The 22,261-nt window shown below is 32.0% G+C and overlaps 1 protein-coding gene across 1 annotated transcript; it reads left to right on the top strand.

The window, feature by feature from the left end:
* The first annotated feature begins 11 nt into the window (after nucleotides 1-11).
* Nucleotides 12-21,624, top strand: LOC132714081 (serine-rich adhesin for platelets-like). The gene is given in 15 exon segments (XM_060696818.1): nucleotides 12-363; nucleotides 6,343-6,431; nucleotides 7,043-7,085; nucleotides 7,458-7,726; nucleotides 9,891-10,549; nucleotides 10,834-11,040; nucleotides 11,487-11,668; nucleotides 11,984-13,427; nucleotides 13,672-13,919; nucleotides 14,305-14,550; nucleotides 14,887-15,044; nucleotides 15,403-15,646; nucleotides 16,233-16,335; nucleotides 16,592-17,551; nucleotides 17,554-21,624. Coding segments are annotated over 14 exon segments (4,884 nt in total). The 5' UTR covers nucleotides 12-363; nucleotides 6,343-6,396; the 3' UTR covers nucleotides 17,640-21,624.
* The last annotated feature ends 637 nt before the right edge of the window (nucleotides 21,625-22,261 follow it).

Genomic DNA, 22,261 nt, shown 5'->3' with positions numbered 1-22,261 from the left:
ATTATTTTGCTGATAAATTTTGCAAGGAAAAGCTGGGGTCTGGGTTGTGTGAGCTAAATAATGGCGTATTTTTGGCTTAAATAATCCATGTTTCTCACAGTTAATGCAAAAAATGCTGGGACAAATTTGAACGTTAGAATTTTTGCTTTTGAATGCGCTAATGCTCAAGGACGATCGCGCGCGCATAAAAGAAAATTAAAGCTTGGAAAATAAGCAATATTATCCGGGAGAATTTGATTTTACAATCCAGAAACGCCTCAAGTTCACACAAACCCTTTGACCTTGCTTTTTATAATGACTCTCTGCTCACGAAATGTTGATGTATAGCTTGAAATAAACACTTTCTACACGCCTACGAAATTGGTGTGTGAAAATATTAAAATTAGAACAAAGAAATTTGTGTATTAATTTTTTACTTGTTTCGCTGTATAAACATGTTCGATGATCGACTTGCCACCATATAAAATTATAATAGCCTATTACATAAATGATTATCTAATTAGCACAACTATTGTGCAAGAGTTTTTTTTTTTCTTGAGGATCATTATTATATTTTTAATATGGATCCACTGTAAATTACTATAAGTTGTATAAACACACACATGGCTACCAGAATATGATAACACTTAACACATACATGATCAGATGACATTTCTCAGTTGAATAAAATTAAAAACAGTGTATGGCATATATTGTCATTTTAATTATGGACAAAAAAGAAAATAGAAAATATTTTAGATATAGGCCACATGAAAATATCTACTCTTGGTTATATTCAAATGTTGATTGTGCCATACTTTAAAAGATTGAAATCAAAATAGTACAATACATACAAGTTCTGTTTATTAATTATACAACAAATAAAGCCATTGAATTTTCATTATTTTCTAAACAAACACTCATTTAAATTGTTGACAGACATGCACTAATTCCATTTTATTTGAAGGTTCATGATACCAAAAATAGCCTTGCAAGTGAAAAGCATTTCTTAATTCAACAGCAATGTGATCCAGTAATGACACTATCACTGTTCATTAGTACCAAGTTACCAACCTCCCATGATTTTATTAATACCTAAATATGTCACCACTTTAAACAGATTGCAATTAACAAAGTCAGTAGAAATTGAAATGATGAATGCATTAATTGTTATACTTTTCCCAAAATGAATTATTCGAAACTATCAATGCGGCCTTTTCCAAAATTTGTATACATACTGACACCATCTCATCATTGTTTTCCTTCTACATTTATGTATTTTCTTCTTCTTCTTTTTTTAAAGAAAAAAATGTATGTATAAATTTCTTATACTTCAAATAAAATACCCTTCCACCAGTCATAAAACAATAATAATTCAGGTCTGGGGACTTTTTCTTTGTAGTTTTAAAATATGAAATTAATTAATGATTATGTAATAGAAAGAGCACCGAAACACGAGGTTATCTGATTTGTACGAGGGGGCGTATTAATCAGATTACCGAGTGTTTTGGTGTTCTTTCTCTTTTGTATCATAGTCACAAAATCCCTGTTGTCACAATATGAAACCACGGCAACAATGAACCAATGAACGAACATCTGAATATGATATTTCTGTCGCTTTCCCTTTCTCTGCCGTCACAATATGTAAACCCCAGCAAAAATGGGCCAATCAATGGGCATGCTCTGGAGTGCGGGTAACTAATACCCACACTCCAGTTAACGCACTGTGCATGTATATGTATACGATTTAACCCTGACACATTTTCAACAGAAAGGCCTCCAAACTATGATACAAAATGGTGTTGTAGAACTGTGATACATTAAATGGATCACTTTTTGTTATTTCTTATTCAAAATTTCCCCTCCACAACACAAATTTCCCCTTTCCATGGGCTCTGCCACTATTTCTCTAAAAGTGAACAAAAAACACTGCAATTTAGATTTATAATGGAAAGTAGGGGAAATCGAATTTAAAAAAAAAAATTCATGCATTTTATGGGATAGATTCTCGTACCATGTGCATTATGCATTAGTGATAGGAGGGGAAGTAAAAAAAACCCAAATTAACAATCCCCCCCCTCAAAAGGCACACACTAGAACCCAAAGAACCAAAAACAAAATGAAAATAGCACACTAAAAATTTTGGGTTTTTCGGGCTGATTTGGGTTTTTTCGTGGGTCAAAAGGTTTGTGCATTAAAAGCTGCGAACGCTCATACTTATTTTACACTTTTCCTTTTGGGCTAGGGGTTTAAATGCATCCGTTTGCTTCTTCAGATGTTAATGCACATGAAAAGGAGCATTATCCCTCTTATTATTAGTAGTACCTTAGAGTTTTGTCCAGAATAACATTCATAGAAAGAAACTATCCATTGAACTATCCATTGAACTAACTTCTGTAAAGTCAGATTGATGATTCAGTACTGGTGACACAGGGGGTAGAACGTATAGCGGTGCGATACTCCTTTAAGCGAGGTGATTTCATGCGATACGCCCTAATGGCGGATTTACCTATGTAAACACACGTCAGAGTGAGTGTTTTTTATTAAGTATTTCATAAATCTTTGATTACAATTGCATATTTTGTATTGAGGATGTGAAGATAGGACCGACAGACATTCATCAAAAATTACAGAGGCCTAAATTCATAACTAAAAATGTTATGAAAGTAAACGACGGCAACTAATTTTGGGTCGGTGAATAAAATCGCTTAATGCAAGCTTATATTAAATATAGTTTAATTTCTTTTTCTTCTTTATTCTATAAGAGTAATCATAATTGAGTTGCATAGCAAGTACCTTTGTGCTCCGATATACATAGACGGCTTACTGGTCAAAAATATTTAAGTGTACGCTGAATTTGGTGCGATAAAATAACTGTACGCTGTTTAAAGGTTCGATATTTTTCATTATCACATCTGCTGTACATGTTTTCCTATGATTATACTAAAATATCTACCATATATTTGCCCATTTCCGGAATTCTGAAATCTTCTTCTTTCCTTAAAGATTTACTTGAAATAAAAAGTTTTGTATAACCATCTATATAGGTGTTTGAATAATTAATAATAATTACCCTGTGATATTAGGAGTTGGAAAAAAAACCTTTACTCTAAGATCTTAGATAAAAAGTAGGAATTTGACCAAAATATGTAAGAATGAATTTAAGAAACCAATTAAGAAATCTTGTATAAATTAACTCACTTTCAAAGCAGAACATTTCAGAAAAATAGCAGTTAATATGTGATATAAGGGCTGTTTTACTTCATGAGGTTCTAAGATCGTTTGTACATGCTGCTGTCAAATTGATAAGTTTTTTCATATTATAAATAGAATTGAACATTTCAAACAACCTATAAGATACCAATGTATTTTATAGGTTGTTTGAAATGTACATTTCACTGCTGTTCTAGAGATAGAGACTGAGAAACAGGTGGTAAATATTTAGGTGGTAAAATTCTTTTCTAAAATCTTGCTTAGAACAGGCTATTTTTGTAGTGCACATAATTGTGGCCTGTCAGGAAAAAACACAAAACTACAATTTCAAAATTCAGTCTGTCATTGGACACCAAACAGCTCAGTGTCTTTCTTAGGAACAGCTGATGCTCACATGTGCAAATACACAGTTGTAAATGTTGCAGAGCAATTAAAACATTACAAATTGATTAACGAACAAATCTACTGCCAGATAGGTAAAGTACCACAAGTACAAATGCTGACACATGTGCAAATAAACAAAAAAGCTTTTGAGTATATAATATTAGATTGAGTCACAGTGCTTATGGAGTATATACATAACCATGGGCTTGTGGGTTACAGTTAAAATATCTTCCCATGGAAAATACTGTTTAGCCAAGATGTTAGCCGAGGGAAACAGTTATTTTTAGGAGGATTGATATATTTACTGTTACTCACCCAAACGCTTGTGTGTTATTTATTTTATTTCCGAACAGATTACTGTAATCTATAATACTTTTATTCACATAAAAAAACACTTGCCCAGATTTTATACAGTTAAAAAGTGCTGTTGGCCTGTAACAGTACACATCTCTTGGTACACTTGCTTTAACAATAAGAGTAACTCCTAGTGGAAATGAAATATTTTACAAAAAAGTTTAGGGGTTATGCTATACATTAAAATTTCGCAGAGAAAGCCCCAGTTTAAAAGTAAAAACTACTGGCAGATATGTAAATCACTAAAAAGTATGAATGCTTTCATAAGCAAATACACAAAGCTGTTTGGTATACACTGGTTAATGGAAGTAGCATAATTATATATTCTCAAAGCGACAGAGCAAATGACAAACATCAGAATTACTGAAATATACAATGGTGTGCTCTGTAATATAATATATAACATCCAATCCATATAGAGGAAATCAAACCAGTATTTTTTTTTTATAAATTTCAAGTTCCATTGGTAAAAAAAAAATGGAAGAAAACAAAACGAATATTATCGTGACTATTGATTACTTGATAGAATTCTCAAAATTTCTGTGCATAAACTTATCTCATTTTAATGATTAACCTTTGTGCGGAAAAGAATATTTAATTAACTATACATATAGTATAATTCTACATTAATTTGACACTGTTGTTTTAATGACACTGTGGTTTTCATATGATTAACATACAAACTTCAAAACTTGATTTTTCATCAAAACTGAATAAGAAATGTACCTGTAATGAGGACATAGGGGAAGTTGCGCTACAGAAAAACATACAACATTTGTGCGTACAGATTGGTTTATATGGACCAAATATTAGGCCGTACAGTAAAAAAAAAAATGGAATTTTTATATATTTCGGATAGATATGGAAAACTACTCCTCTGTATATCAGTTTTTGTTTTCAAAAATAAACATGTTGGACTTAAAACTAACTCGAATATCTCGTCTTTAAAACGAACTGAATTAACATAATTCGTTTGCAATGTGCATATCAGGTTTGACGATTGAATTTGCAGCAACAAATACCTCAATAACTTCCTCAATTCTATAAAATTTAGTAATTTTATTTTGACAATCATGCACAAATATAGTTTGATCAAGCATGCACAATGCTATTCGTCAAAAAATTACAATAGAAAACAAATATTTGGAAAAAAGAAGCTCATACCCACTTTCGTTTTCGCTCCCGTTCGCCATTAGGGCGTATCGCATGAATTCACCTCGCTTAAAGGAGTATCGCACCGCTATACGTTCGACCCCCTGTGACAGCTTGTGTTCATAATACTGCATCTTGATTTAGGAGTCCGTTCGTAACAGCTTAAAAATGCCCATTTGATCTTGACGTTGTCAGTGTGAGGTACATCTTAACATCTTATCTTGATTTCTATTTCTAATAAACTATTTCGAGTGAATATTGTGTAATGATGAGAATTGTCATTTTTTTAATAAATTTTAAGATGCATTAACAGTACACAATGAAAGTCATCATTATAACACTGATTTATAATATTATAATGCAGCTGACATGCCTCTGGATGCAGAACCTTCCTTGAGATTTTGAACTAAAGGCTCAACCCTGTAGTCCATTTCAAATTATAAAATACCTGCTTAAAAGTCTGGCAATGTTATTTGGACTTACCTATAGTAATATCTGCACCAAACCAAAACCACTTGTCAGTGCAGGTGTAGTTATTATGGAAGTGAAATTATTCCATTTTGCTTCTGATAATTTATCTGAAATAAGTTGATAATTAATATTATAAATGTTTGGCATACTGGCTCTTCGGCCCAAAAATTTGTGATCATAGTTACTGAATTGTTTTTTTGGAGGAACTCTGCAGGATTTCCCTTGAAGTGTTTTTTTTGGAGGAACTCTGCAGGATTTCCCTTTTCTTTAATCTGGTAAAAACATACATTTTCTTCCAAAAAATTTTTTACCCTCCATAATAACAGTGCTTTTCGTTCAAACTTGAAAACAAGCTATATCGTTTATGATTATATTACAGGACCTCGCTTTTATTACAAAGTACATGTAAAAAAAAAATCAAAGCACTGGTCAAAATTAAAATGTATTCTATAAGTAAGCAATAAAATGTTATTTTTATGCAGGAGATAGGGTTATGTAATAACCAGGCTATCTGAAAGTTGTCTATTTGAAATTATTTAATTTGAGCCACTATGGTAACCTTCCATAAGAATTGATGTGGCTTATAAGTTTGGCAGGATTTATATAGCTATTTCATCAGGAAATATTAATTTGTCAGGTGTATCTAAATAAGGATTAAAATCAAAAACAAAACTATTTGTTTAACCAAAATGTCAGAAATTTCGGACTTGTTTCTCTAGAAATTTAGAAAGCATGTATAGAAATGTGTATGCAATTTAATGTATGCTTCCTTGTTTGGTTTCTTTTCAGTTATGAACTTAGAATACAGAAACAATTTTCATGTGATGTTACTTTGTAAAGACAATGGATAATGGTGATTCTCTACTTGATGTCATAGAGTAAGTGATTCTTTAATTTTTACCCATCAAATTTGCTTGGACTTGTCCTGATATGGAAGTTTGAATTTGGAGTACACTGTTGAATTTTGATACTGCATGTCTGTTCGAACTCTGCCAGTTATATATAGTTCTTGGGTGGATGCTATCATTTATAACTTTTGTCAGACAATATCTTTTAAAGAAAAAAGATTAACATCTATGTTACTTCATTTTTATCACATCATGAATATTAAGCATGAAGCTTGTATTGAAGTTAAGGATTATAATTACATTTTAAAGAGAAATTATATGGCAGAGTGATACTAATATGGAATCCTTTGCCTCTCATTTACTGGGAATTTAAATTCAGTTAACAAATTGTTGATTTATTCTTTCTTGTAAGAAAGCTACTAATCTAGGCTACTGAAAGTTGGTTCTACTCTGAGTACATGAAGTAATGCTAGTAAATATTTGAAGCTTAAGAGTTCTTTTTGTCAACCATAAATAATTCTGCTGTGTGATGTTAAAGTTAATGTGTCTAATTACCAACAGAAAGAACAAACAACAAAGATAACATGTCAATAATGTTTTATTTGTCAATTTGATTCAATAACTGTCTTCTTTGTTTTCAGTGATACAAGTGATTTTTTTGGAAGTCAAAATGATAACCATGCAGTATGTATACCTTTTATCTTGATTATAACCATATTGAACCAGTGATCCGCATTTAATTTTATGACAGTTTTATCACCTCAAACTATGATTTGCATAAGTTTTATCTCCTCAATTTATTTTGCACAAGTAAAGGTTTCCTTGAGAACATTAAATTTCAGATCTTAATTTGATGAGTAGGTTACTTAGATTAGTATTCAAGAAAATGTCTACATAAAAAATTTATCGGAGATTTTCTTAAGTATTAGCATTTTTGAATAAATTAAACATTTACATTTTGTTGCTAGTCTGTAATAAGCTTTTTAAATCTTAAAATATTGGTTGTTTTCATATTTATTAATACATATTGATGATATTGTTCATGCTTTATTTCAGTCTTTGTTTAACTGGGCAGATGAGTTTCTTGGCGATGAGGCGGATATATCGTCAAATACAGTTGCTTTGGAGTCGGGTAACCTAGCAACCAATGTTAACCAATCCAACATACTTGTAACCGCCCAGAATTATGCTGTCACTTCATCCGTACCTACACAGAATATAACACTATCCACCTCTCCATTTCTGTCTAAGTCACCTGCTGTAGTCGGCCATCAGCAACCGGCGGTTGTTGCACAGACTGTCATCAATCCTTCTCAGACACCCGGGTAAAATATCAAATGAATAAATTTAACTGCCATGATTAATGAGTATTTCATTTTGACATAATAGCACATGAATATTTTAATCATGCTTTATTTTTTTTGCGTAAAATATAGAAAAAAAGTTTCATTTTCCGGCTTTTTTGGTTTAAAAAATATCACAGTTTTTGGCACATGAAGCAAACAGAAGTTTGAGTACTTGGAAGGTTAACTGGATTTGTCTGGGAATATTAAAATAACATAATTGCTAAATAATTCTTAAAGTAACAGAATGAATAAAAAGATGATGAAATACCAGAATTGATCAGTCAATGTCAAAGCTATAGAATTGACTAAGGTGTAAGGGAAGGTTAAAATAACAAGATAGACAAGGCAATGTTGAAGTAACAGAATTAGTTGAAAGTAAAAAAAATTATCCTACCATGGCTATCAGTTTGTTGAACAACTCAGTGTTAGAAATATACATAGTAACTGTGGTGTAAAGAAATTATTTGTCTTCTTCAGTTTATTGAATGTTTTTTTATTTCTTAAAAAAAACTTTTTTTAAAAATGGGTTTAACTTAATGATGTTGGATTTTCAGATTGCTTGCATATTTTCTCTTCAAAAACAATCTTTACAGGTATTGCATAAACGAGGGGAAATATTTTGGTTCTTTGGCATGTTAATAAACTTAGTTTTTACTTTATTGTTTGATTTTATTTTGTAAGTTATTATACTTTTGAGGGACTATTTTGTGTTCATGTGGGTATTTTGATAGTAGTCAAAACACTAGTTATGAGTACTTGTGTCATACAGTAAGGACAGTCATTATCCTAACCCTTTAACTGCTAAATGTCACAGTCTTAAATGGACTATTTTTTAGAGCTGTCAATTATCAGTTTCGAGGATATCTAGGAAAATGTAAGTTGGTCAGCCAACAGTATAGAGCTTGGTTAGACTGCGCTGACATGCAGGCTGCCCTTCCTCCATACTAGGGTTATGGGTTTAACCTCTAAATACATTAGTGTCAGTTATTGTCTATTTAGAGAAAAAAGACTGTACAAGTTGCAAGTGAAACATGCAAGCAGTTGCAACATGAAGCTAATAATACAGCAATTTGTTGTACTTTACACTTTCTACCCTTTATATACATGTATGTTATGTACACTTTGTAATATTAACATATTCAGCATGCATGTTTGTATTATATATACTATTATTCATTATAAAAATTTTACCAGCTATATTCACTCTTCTAAAGCCAGGCGGGTGTATTCTAAGGTAAATGAGGGTCCATCTGCCCTTTCAGCACTGAGAGAATGGACCCTGCTACTAAAGCCATCAATTGTTTGGCTTAAGTAATATATTGTCATTAAATATACAGAAAATGGCTTTTATTTTCAATAACAAGCAATATGATACCCATTAGATTGGGAATTTTTTATCTGTGCTTTACTGAAATTAAATATAAAATAACATTTTTCCAATGGTTGTGACTTGTAAACTTAAATCTATTATTTTTAGTAATTTTGTTAACAAGATTATAAATTGAATAATATAAGGTGAATGATCAATGTATATTACACACCAGTTTATAGTTTTATTATATCAAGGAAGTCTTACTGTAATACTTTCCTTCCAAAAAATTCCTTACATCGGCCAATATCGTAATAAATCGGTCTTTCCGGAACGTTATTTTTCACAGTCTTCAGTAATCAATATTTTTTAACAGTTTATAACTGAAATTTAGTACAAAGTGATAAATGATGAGTGACTGTAAATAATCTAATGCATAATATCGTTCCGGAATTTACCGATTTGCTACAATATTAATAGGCGGTGTTAGAATTTTTTGGCGGGAAAGCATTACAGTAAGACTCCCTTAAAAGTGTCTATTTCTTGTTTCTATTTGTGAAAATCATTTTATAACTTTTTTTCTGCCTTCATACAATATGAAATGGTTCAGAATGACTTTATTCTTTCAGTTTTAGAAGAAAAATGAAATATTTTTAAAGCTGATACAAGTTACCTTTAAATCAACATTAATATCCTTTAGTAGGTGAATTGAATATTCTTGGACACAAACTAGTTGTAAAATATTAATATATAAGCAGATAAACAGCTTAAAATATGTCATAAAGTGTGTGAGATAACTGGTTTAATGCTGACAAATATGTTTTTATATTTCAGTGTGACAACACAGATTGTACAGCAAGGTAATCAGCATTTCCTTGTTACAACTCCGTCCGGTAATCAGATCACTGTCAACCGTCAGGCTCAATTTCAGCAACAAGTCATTCAGCCACAACAGAACATTGTGACCAATTCTTCATTCAGTCAAATCCTTGCCCAGCAAAGTCCCTCACCATCTCAAACTGCTACTGTTATGAGCAGATCTCTGACCCCAAATTCTGCTGGGTTGTCATATGGAGGTACTATAGTCTCACAAACTCAGACAATGACTCAGATGAGATCTAGCCCAGCACCTAATGTTAACCTTGTCCATCTTCCACCAAATGTCCAGACTCAGCAACAGGCACAGGCTCCGCAGCAGCAACAGCAGTTCCAGATTGCCCCAGGAACCATTCTGCAGATACCTACTGGAACAGGTGGAGCAGGTCAGAATCTCGTGAATACAACATTGTTTCAACAAGGTCAACAGACGCTGCTAGGGAACACTCAGCAAGGCACGTTAGTTAATGCACAGAATACAGTTATACAAAATCCAAATGTTGTGAATGTCAACGTAGCAGCTCCTCATTTACTGTGTAATAATCCAGGTCAACAGCAGAGAGCAAGTCTTGGCTTGTCAAACATTCAAACAGCAACTAGTCCATTTAACATTCAAGGTAAATATCGATTTAATTACTTCTGTGTTACAAGTTATAAAAAAGAATTAATCTTTTTGATATTTATTAATACCCAACTGCTATAAAAACAATTTAAAAAATGCAATAATAAATGTTCTTGTAATGAATTAAAATGATTTTCTTTGTCTTATGATGGTTATTGGTAGCTTAAACTAATGAAGAAGTAATTAAAAATGATGTGAGTCTTGTTAAAGTAAATATTTTTACTAATAAGAGATAATGATTTTGTTGCTGTGGAGATAAATTAAATTGTTGTTTTGCAGGGACATTGATTCAGACTGCTGAAGGAAAAAGTATTTTGATTCCTAGTCAAAATTTAGCTCAGCCAATCAATATCCAGGGATTGTCTGTAGCCACACCCATTGCTCAGCCACAGATTCAGCAAACTGCTCAGAATTCTGTGTCAAATATGCTTCATTTACAACCTCAACAACATTCTGCTATTGGAGTAGACAATAGAACTAATCAAGGTAAATGCTTATTTGAAAGGCCATTGTAACCCCTATTTACTCTGAATATATACTTAACCATTGAATTTAGTTTTGACAGGCAATATCAGGCTTATTCTATAATTCAAATTATCTTTGAATTAAAATGATTTATTTCAGTAATGAATATTTTAAAGAACACACATGTACTTAACATTACCAAGCTATATAACTTCATCATGCTAAAGTTGTAAGGTGGAAATGTATTTTGTAATTAACTAGCTATGCTTCACAAGTGGTATAGGCATGTGATTATCACTTTTACTGCTACTTGTGTGCAAGAAGTTAATAAATAAAACAGCAACAACATTCAATATCAAACAAATATAAAATCAAGGACTGTAAAGGGAAGCTTTTCTATGTGAAAGATTATGTAAGATGCAGTTTTATATTGAATCTTGATCTAGCTATTGTGAAATTACTTGTAGGTTTACAGCAGATAGTGCTAAATCATCAGGGTCAACAAATATTGGTGCAACGTGCTCAGACCTCTAGTGGTCAGCCACAGAATATTATAGTTCGTACAGCAGGTGGACAGTCTGGTATTATTCAGTTACCACAGAGACAAGCTCCGGCTGCACAGGTTCAAAGTGCTCAACAAACATTACAGGTACAGAACTTGATTAGGAAAGAAAGTTATAAAGGGTGTTGATTGATTAATGCTAAATTCAAGATTTGTAAACATTAACAAAATCATATTAAACTGAAAATATATAAATTATTCAACATTGTTAGTAAATCACATTTGACAAATGAACACAGGTGGAAAATCGGTAAAGAGCAACACCTTACCCACCCCATTTGACCATTTTATTGATAGATCCTTTGTGTAAAAAAGACCTCCAGTTAAAAAAGACATCTCTTTTCATTGAACAAGATTGGTACATTGAGACAGTGTTTATGTTATTCATTATTGTAATTTTAGGCATTAGCAGCTGGGAGCGGCGGTCAGTTGAAAATAGTAAATCAAGGTACACCTCAGACAGGCCTTCCTGTATTCAATATAGGTGGTCAAAATGTTACTCTTCAGCAATTGTCTAATCAACTTGGTAATGTACAGGGTCTTCAACTTCAGCAGACGACACCACAGGTGCAACAACAACAACAACATTTCCAGCAGAGGCAACAACAACAACTCCAACTACAGACACAGCAGCCGGATCAACTTAGCTTTCAGACTCCGCAAAGTCAGGCTACTTCTTTTCCTCAAGGTCAATTTAATGTTCAGCAGCAAGGTCAAGGTCATCTAATCTCTCAGCAGACGGCTATCACAAGTCAAGGTCAGTTAAATCAAGCACAAGTGAATACTTCTGTAAATAGTGTTGAGAATCAGACTCGTTTAATCCTACAACAAATTCATGACAGTTTAAAGAAATCTCAAGCAAGTGCTGTTAGTTCTGTAACTGCCACAGTTTCAAATATCCAAGCAATTCAAAACAAAAATTCCATGAATATTAAGCAGGAATTTCAAACTAGTTGTTCATCATCATCATTACCATCATCAGTATCCAGTAATCAAAATAATTCAGCAAGTAAGTCATTTATGTCCCCTGTTGTAGTAAAAACAGAAAGAAATTTAATAGAAACTTTGATCAAACAAGAAAACAATCCACGCTCAAATTTAACAATGCCTGTGTCCAGTGTGCATGATTTATTAAGTAATACACAATCTACTCCAGTGACAACAACTGTCTCACAAGCTTCAACTTCGATGTCCATGTTTGTTTTGTCCAATAGTCAAAACGTGCCTAGTAACACATCCACAACTTCTACAGCAGCGATTAATCAGTCTGTACCATTTGGCAACTATGTGTCGGATAGTTCTGGTAGTATGCAAGATTTAAACACTAGTGCAATAAGCTCTGTTGCTGTGAGTTCGCAGCAGACCGGTCAGCAAGGTGCAGCAACCCTACAGACAATCCATCTACCACCTGACCTCCAGCAGCAATTCCAGCGAATACAGTTAGAAATCCGGAAACTCCAAACAGCTACCAATATTACAGCAGAGCAGAGACAAGATAGGCTTCAGAGGTTACAATTATACCAGAAAAAGATTCTTTTGAAAGGGCGTGTTTTAGCCACTACCAAAGCAGAACCCAATCAGATTAAACAAGGGTTAACAAACCTTACCCAAAGCACTGGACCAATATCTAGTTTATCATCATCATCATCAGATAATGTATCTGCAAGTATTAGTTCATCAATTGCTCAACTACAGTCCTCATTACAGCCTAGTTCAACAACATCTAGTCTAGATCAGCAATCAACTACTGGACAGTTCAGTCAAGAAGCAAATGCAGGACTTAAGAATCTGCTGAGACAAGATGATACTCAAGTGCAACCAAGTAGTACAACCAACCTTGGCCATGGTAATGCTATTTTAAGAAGTATTTGTATCCTAAATTCAGATATGTAAAATGTTAAAATATTTGGTATATTATTTTTTTTCACACCAGATTATGAATAATGTTGATCTACTTAGCATGTTAATGTATCTAAATTTACCTTTTCAATTGTTGCCTCATGAGCTGTGTTAATTGTTGTATGTAACTGTGATGTTTACTTTTTCTTTTTAAACATTTCTGTAGTTAAAAACTTTAAATTGTGTTTCAGTATCACAAGGCATGAACTCTATGTCCACATTAGGAGCACAGTCTAGTAATGCCACTGCTGTAAATCATATCCAGATGTCATCCACAAGTCAGTCATTAAACTCCAATCAGCCTATGATGTCAACCAATCAGACAGTGAATACGCCTTCTTTTAGTACAACTCCAACACAGAGTGTTGATAGCACCCAATCTAGCATAGCAACCACTGCATCTAATGCACCACAAGTTGCCGTTCCTACTCAAATAAAGGTAATAGAAAAAGCTATCTAAATTTTAAATAGAAAAAAGCTGGTGCTTAAGTCTTAAAAGGTTCTTTCCTATGCTTATAAAGATGTTTATAGATTTTTTACAAAAATGAAGTGTTGGATACTAAAGAAAAATTGTCAATTGATGGAATGAGTTTTGCCCCTTTACTTACTTCATTTATTTGGTTGGTGTTTATGAGAGCACACATGCCTTATTCACGATGAATACAACTATCAACTGCATATGGAAATCAATGCTTTGGTGCTAAGTTATCTAGGGGATCTATTTTCTTGTTCCTCGTAGCAGGTTGTCACAAGTTATGAATATATAATATACATAATTATGCTTTATATTTAAATGACTGTCAATTTATCTGTTATCATTTCAGATTGCTGACAAGGTATTAACGCTGAGTCTGACACCAGCACAGAAAGATAAAGTCCAGTCATATCTGGACAGGATGACTCCTGAGCAACAACTTCAGTATTTACAGACCCAGCAGCATGTCCTACAGAGAATCCAGAAACAGCAAGCCTTAAATGCACAAATAAAAGCACAGGTTGAGGCACAGAAAAAACAAGCTGCTCTCAATGGTCAGGGCCAGTTGGCTGCTATTGCTGCAAGTCAACAGAAAGTAAAAATATTATAAATATATTGTAGTCATTTAAGAAAATTGTTTTGCTTCCTGAAAAGCATATTTTATTTCTTACACTTAATAGTGTTTTTGTTTTAATTATTGCATAAATGAAAATTGTGTTCTCTCGGAAGCTGGAAAGAATAAGACATAAAAGAATTAGAAAATAGATATAAAGACTAAAGTTTTTTGAGAAGATGTTTTGTTACAGGCTTGCAATTATCAAAGCTGTTGGCTAGATGAACAAATTATTAATGATACAAGCTGTTAGTCTATTTAAAAGACCCTGTTACAAGAACAACAAACTAAAACATTGTTTTACATTACATTATCCAGGGTCAAAGCACAGAATCTACATCATCAGAAAGTGCAGCATTTAAGCCAGAGTTGAAGACTATACCCATACCAAACACAAGCATTGTTACACAACCAACTGATACTCCTGTTGTCAGGGCAACAAAGAGATCATACATGGATATACCAAAAGGAACTTTGTAAGAATTGATTATGATAATAATGGTCAACATATATGTTTAGCCCTCTTACTGCTTATCTTTATAATATATTTATATGTAAGCTGCTTGTATTGCTATATACAAAGGCACTGCAATGATTATCAAATGTTTTGAAAGATATTTTCTTAAATTTTGTCCCTTACAGTAACTGAAAATTCAAAGGTCTCTGCAAGCTCTAAGTGGTAAGGTTTGCAGATTTGGAAATTATTAACCGTCATTCCTGTTAGATCTTGTTATTCTCTTCAATGAATAGAAGAAAGTCTACAAAACAAATCTTTCATACTGATGGTATTTCATTTACTGTATTATATATATGATGATACATGCTTTACTTCAGAATCAACCAGCAGATTAGACAGGACCAGAATCATGCTTCTAATCCAGATACAAAGCGTGTGTTCCGTTCCCGTGGTGATGCTTGCAGGCGATTGTTACGATATCATGTGTTTCAGAACTATGGGCCGAGTAAGGAAGAATTTGCCAAGTTTGATAATTACATGGAAGATGTTTCAGAGGATATTCTGAAAAAGAAAGACAGGATGTTTGAGAAGTTCCGTCAACTACTCTTTCAAGAAACCTTGGTATGTAAATTATTTTACATAATATATGGTTAATGCTGTTTCTGAGGTGAATTGCTTTGGTTGTCCATAGTTGAACTGCCTTCATTTACAAAATTGTTGAAGTTTGTATAGCTATACATCTTGCTGAGAGAAGTTATTGTTTGTATTTCGAAAAAGAATACTTCTAAAATACCAGTATGAAAAAAAAATGTTTGTATATTCCTTAGGAGCAAATGGCATAGAATGTTATTGCTAAATACTTAAAACTCTACTTAGAAATTTAGCTTTATATTTTGTTCTGGAACACTTTTTGTTTGTTTTACTGTTAATTGATTTTAATGAAGTATTTCATAGATATTGATTAGTTAGACTTTCGTTAGTGACCAATGTCTTTCATATTTGATTGACTCATACCTTTGTCAAGGTCAAGGTTAATGATGCTAAAATTAGATATTGACATTTTCTTGCATAAATTGAATTGTCATAATAAGTGATTGGGAAGCATCCATTCCTATTGCAATATGTCTTGTTTTATTTCAATGGGATTGAATAAGATATGTTTATATATAATGTTTGTTGAATATTCAACATTTGATGTTTATTTCAGAGGGTGCAACCATCTTCAGAACTGGTTATGTTACAAAGGATGCAGAATCAAGATTTACGAAAGACTCTGGAAGAGGAGAAATTACAGGTCAAAAACAATCCAGGTATAAAAATAACTGCGTTTTACATAGAATTTGTTTTCATGCTCAAATGGGAAAGAGGGGGGAAGGAATGTCAAAATTCATCATGATATGCATTTTGCTTGGTCTAATCTCAACAGTAGAGTAATGCAAACCTGTGAAATTCCTAAAAAAAAACAATATGATATTTATTTAATATTTACAGTGACAATGAAAAAAAAGTTTGTTTTATCATTTATGGTTGTTTAGGTTATAAAGCATTTATTTTTATGTATTTCAGAGTTATTTAAACCAATGCCAATGAAGTTTCTTTGTAAAGAAGAAGCAGACAAAGTTGGCGATAGTCAAGATAACGCAACAAGGACAGAATGTGATACAAGTTCTGATACCAGCATGGAGGAGAATACACCACATCTTAAAGTGGAAATAAAAGAAGAAGTTGTTGATCCAGATGAGTGTAGTTCTGAAGCTAGGGCAGCTAAGATGAGAAAACTTGTGATAAAAACTGATGGGATGAATTTCAGTAGTTCTTTTAAGAGAATGAGCATGGACAGTTCAAGGTCAAGTGTGGAGGAGAAGGGCGATTACTTTGAGGACAGTGAAAACACAGATTATGATACAGAGCAGAACATCTCTGATATTAAACATAGTGAAAATCTCTCATCATTAGAGGATGATGAGAATACAAATGAATATTCTCGAGATAAATTTAAAAATATGTACGAGACTGAGAGAGCGACGCTTATCATATCCTCAGCAGAGGAATCCCAAGATACAGATATGGAATCTGAACATGCCGTGTTTAATGTGAATAAGAGTGTGTCCAAGCGTGAGGATGTTTTTCAAAACAGGAGAAATTTTGAGTTAGCCAGCGAGTCTATGTATTATAATAGTGATAAATCAAAAGATACCAAAGACTTTTCTAATATTTCTTCTAAACATTCAAGTGTAGATGCAGGCAGTAAAACTTACATTCCAAAACATAGTGCTTCATTTTCTAATGGTAGTGTAGATATTGACGATGATTCCGATACGGAAGATAAATTTGACATGTATCAGCCTATCACAGAAAGCCTTACAGACAGCGAAGAAAACTCTTATTATTCTGCTGATAATGGAACTGATCAAAGATCAGTGATGATCGATGATGATGACGACGATGATGATGACCTTACTCAAGGTCAATGGAACAAAACAGACGCTCTTAATGTCAATGGAGATTCTGATCAAGAATCGGACAGGAAGTTAAGGCGCAAATGGAAAGTGCAATAAATTCTATCCTCAGTCTAAGTCAAGGTGCTTCAAACGATCCAAGATCCTGTGTATAATAATTATAGCCAATCTGATCAGTTTTACAATCATGACAGCCAATCAAATTCTTTGTATAGTGATTCAAATGATCTTCATGCAGAGATGGATTTTCAAACGGACCAATCACAAAGCAGCATGGAAGGTAGTATACCTAGTGCCAGTGGTAACACTGCGGCTGGGGAGTTCAGTGCGGATTTAGATGCAGCTGTTAACAGTATTCTAATGTAGCATTAATGATTATGATTGTTTTTCTACAATTTTTATATTACATTTGACCCTTTTTTCATATCGTGTAAATATAAATCTTATGATTTGTACTATAGAAGGCAAAACATATCAAAATAACAGTGTTGCAGTCTTAAGTAATTTTTAAATGAAATAATTCTTTTTTCAGTGCACATTATTTAATTATGTTTCAATTATAAATTCAATTTTTTTCTATATAAAACAGCTATTTTAAGTTAATTATTTCACGTACAAAAAACAAAGACAGAAGTGTGAGTTAATTCAATTAACAGATCCTGTATGTTGTAATTTAGGATGTAACAACATTTAAGTGAAATTTTATATATGTATATAATTTTTCTTCTAAAAGAATTTCCAAATAGCCAAGAATATGTTAAATATTTTACTTCAAATGTTTATATGCATTAGAAGTAGTCATTAAATTATATGCATTCATTTCTTATTGAAAAATTTGACTTGGACTTCATAGGAAATAAATTTTTAATTATCTCCCTTTATTTACATGAAATGTAACTTCTGTAATATCTTTACAAATAATGCTTTTGGAACTTACAATATTGATAAATGTCCATTTGAGCATTATATTTATGATATAAAACCATAAAAAAATTTGAGTGACCGGATCTTTAAGCGAATTATGGTCAGTTGATGTTTAGCTAGAAAATTGTTAGCATGTTGAAACAGCAAGACTGGAATGACAAAGTTCTAAAATTCAGAGCATGGTTCTATGATCGGTTTAAGTCTTGTTTCTAGTCGTCAGCAATTGTTAAGTTTTCACTGTTAACCAGTTATATAGACTTGTGGCAAGTAGTGACTGAAGCATGAAGTTTTTCATTATTTATTTTCATTTCACTATATTTTTTTGTTAAGTTGCTTTAAATTGTTTTTTGTTGGGTTACTTTTTAAGCAGTCAGATGATGTATTTTAAAATTGTAGACATATCTATCTGTGTAAAATATGCAATTATTTACAATGTTACTAAAAAGTAGATTTTTTGGCAATTGTAACATGGTCATTCGATAATTTTCAATAGAGTGATTGACAAAAGTGGAAATATCATATTGTTAAATGAATTGTCAACATAGATCCAGTAAATGAATATTGAATTTGATAATTACATATTAATGTTAACTGTTTAAAGTAGTACACCTTATTTAGTACCAGTCTTATTCAAAAGTATTTCAAAATACTGTCCAGTGATTCAAGTTGGCCTTTAAGGCACATGTGGTTACAGAAATTACATATAATGTGATGGAATTAAGATTGACAAAATTCAGCTTTACCCCAAAAAAGAAACATGTTGAAATGTGTTGATAACATCATTAGATTGTGACAGAAAACATGCATAGCACCACATGGATATTAATATTTATATATTTATTACATTTTTGAAATATTTGTCAGATTTGATGGTTTGAAACTGTGTTTATTTATTCTGCATGTGTGACCTGACCTGACAATAAATATCTCGTTATAGTTAAGTTCAACTGAGCCATGACATAATTTTTTATTACATATGGTATTGCTTAGCTATTCTTTTCTTAATTTTCTGGTTGTAGTTAAATATTCAAAGCGGTCTTTGATAAAAAAAAAATTTAACCTCATTATCAGTATGAAGTAGTATTGTTTGAAGAAATATTGCCATTTCTGAAATACTTCAGTTTTACTTACATGTTGTTTTTTTTTGCAGTGACATCACAGATGCACTTTAACTAGTCTGTGATTTCTTTGTGCCATGTATGCAATTTATATCAAAATATTTTCATATGTTGATGCAGTTTCTTTGAAATTTTTAATTTATAGACATTTAGTCTTGTTCGACTATCATCTTGTAGTAGCAAATATGACCTGCCAATGGCGCCAGGGCAAAAAACAAGTTGTTGCACAACTCCCTTCTTACCCTCTCTTAATTGCCAACCATAAACATTTAATTTCCCTTTCTGCTTTTTTGAAATCGTTCCTTGACAATATTTATATCCTCTGTTTTGGGTTGGAAAACAAAAACAGGACCGAAAATAGAATTGTGTTAGCCTGCATATCTGTGCATTCTTACCTCACCCTTAAATATTTTAGTTACTTTCGCTTTAAGTGTCTTGCAAGAACATAATTTGATAATAGAAAAAACGAGTGAGCAAATGATCTGAAATCTTGCACCAGTCATTGGTCTAGACCTTCATGAAATAGAACATTAATAAAAAATTATTCCAGTCCAATCATGTCAAAAAAACTCAGTGACGTCCCTTTAGTATTCAATTCCTTTACAATGTTTTTATAACCATTTGAACATATTTTCCAAAATGATGGTGCATTAAAAAAGATATGTAAATAGATATAATTTCTTATTTTTATTATTTGTGAATGTTGTTTTGTATGAGATGTTGAAACATGTATAACATGTATTTTCATCTGCCTTAATCAGTCAGTTTCAAATATTATTTCTTGTCAATTTGAAATATTCTCAAGTCATAGTACCATAGTTACTGTTAAAAAAAAAACATTTGAGTAAAAGTAACAATATCATTTATGTTCATTTTTTTGCTTGCAAGTTTAACTGAATTACCATATATTTCAAAAGATTGACGATAATAAATTGTAATGGTTATTGACTAATAATTGATAATAAAAAATGTTCAAGGTAAAATATAAAAACTTCCTAAAATATGAAAAGACTGCCCTGCTCTTTTTATAAATTGTATGTGACTGATATAAGTCACATGGGTGATTTATTATACATGTTTAGTAAAATATAAAATTGCCAACAACTATGGGCATAATATGAAGTTACTTTGACTTTTACCTGTACAGATGGGCATAATGTCACTTTAAATTCTATAATGTAATTAATTTTTTGTTAAAAGAAGAAAAAAACAGAAAAGCAAATCTAATATCTTGCTTCTTGTTATATGGTGAACAACAAATATCCTTTACATATGCATAGATATGATAAACAATAAATACATTTTACATTTGTGTATTAATTTTGTATATGTGAATCAGCAGCTGGCCTGCCTACTCAAACCTGTTACATTGTTGATGCATGTTGTTTTTTTTTCTGTAATAGGGCATTTCTTTCTCTTGAATACTAGCCATTGTATTACATACTTAATACTGTCTTGGCATTATAATTATAATTTAAAATTTGCTTACTGTCTTAAAGTAAATGCCAGATACCGTCTTACATCATTCTATGCTAACATACCATACATGACAGTATTATTATGAATATTAATGTAAATCTGAAAAAATAAGTTCACACGCTTCTTTAAAATATATTTGATTATGTTCTACTTTTAAATTGTGATTTTCAAGAGAAAGGTAGACAGAAAATGCAAGACTTCTCATCATAACAAGGACCGATTCTTTTGAAAATAAAGGATTCCATAAAAAAAAATACCCCCTCCCCACCCAAATGAATTCTCAATCATATACAGCAAAAAGGTGTTGTCTTCTGTTAAACAAACTGTAGACATTAACAAGATGATTCATAAAGTGCCATTTACTTTGTACAAGTATTGTTATATATATATATTTGTTTGTAATGACATAAAACTGTCATCATGTTTTTCTAATCTACATTAGAATATTGATTCATTCTTTTGTAATTATTTCATTACAGAATCATGTTTCCATTTCACATATCTTGTAGAAGGTGCCAAGTTTATTATCTCCATTCATAATTGGCATGCTGTGTTTTGCATTACAACCGAATTATGTAAAATAATTTGTAAAAAAATAAAAAGAAAGTAAAAATGCTAATCAATGTTTGAGTTATTTCTTCTATATCTTATACATGAGGAAAAAGGAAACCTGCAACACCTCGTATTTTTTCCATAATCGTAATATGTCAGCGCTATAAAATTTGCACATGACAATAGGTTTTCAAATGATGTGAATGTACTTCTGGTCGGTCATACTATATCTCAATGGTGAACGTGTACAAAGTCATTTTAGATTTCATTGTAATCTTCTGAAAGATGGGTCAATTTTGTTCAAGGAAAAAATTGAAAAGGGTAAAATAGTTACAAGTTTGACCCATATTTCCATCCCACTACTTTAATATTTATAGTGCCCTCAATTATTGACCAAGTATCTTGCATAGACCATTACATTTGGCGGTTCATGAGGGCAAATTCTCTGAGGGTTAAAATAGATTTTTTTTTCACATTAATCCAATATAATATAAGTTTTATGTATCTAAGATAGTCGACATGTACATGCCTTTGTTCTTCCTCATACAGCACTAAACCTTTAGACGGTTGGAGGGTATCTTGCTTGCATAGACCTTTACCCTTTTAAGGTTGACGAAACTAGGAACTTTGTTTACTACTTTCCCTCTGATTCGTAATGTTGATCAGAAGTGTCCGAGTAGCATCAGGGAACACACATAGCTGTG

Source organism: Ruditapes philippinarum, unplaced genomic scaffold, assembly GCF_026571515.1.
Source record: "Ruditapes philippinarum isolate M1 unplaced genomic scaffold, ASM2657151v2 ctg206_1_1_1_1, whole genome shotgun sequence".
NCBI lineage: Eukaryota > Metazoa > Mollusca > Bivalvia > Venerida > Veneridae > Ruditapes > Ruditapes philippinarum.
The sequence above is the reverse complement of the archived record's forward strand: the minus strand, read 5'-3'. Positions and strand labels throughout refer to the sequence as shown.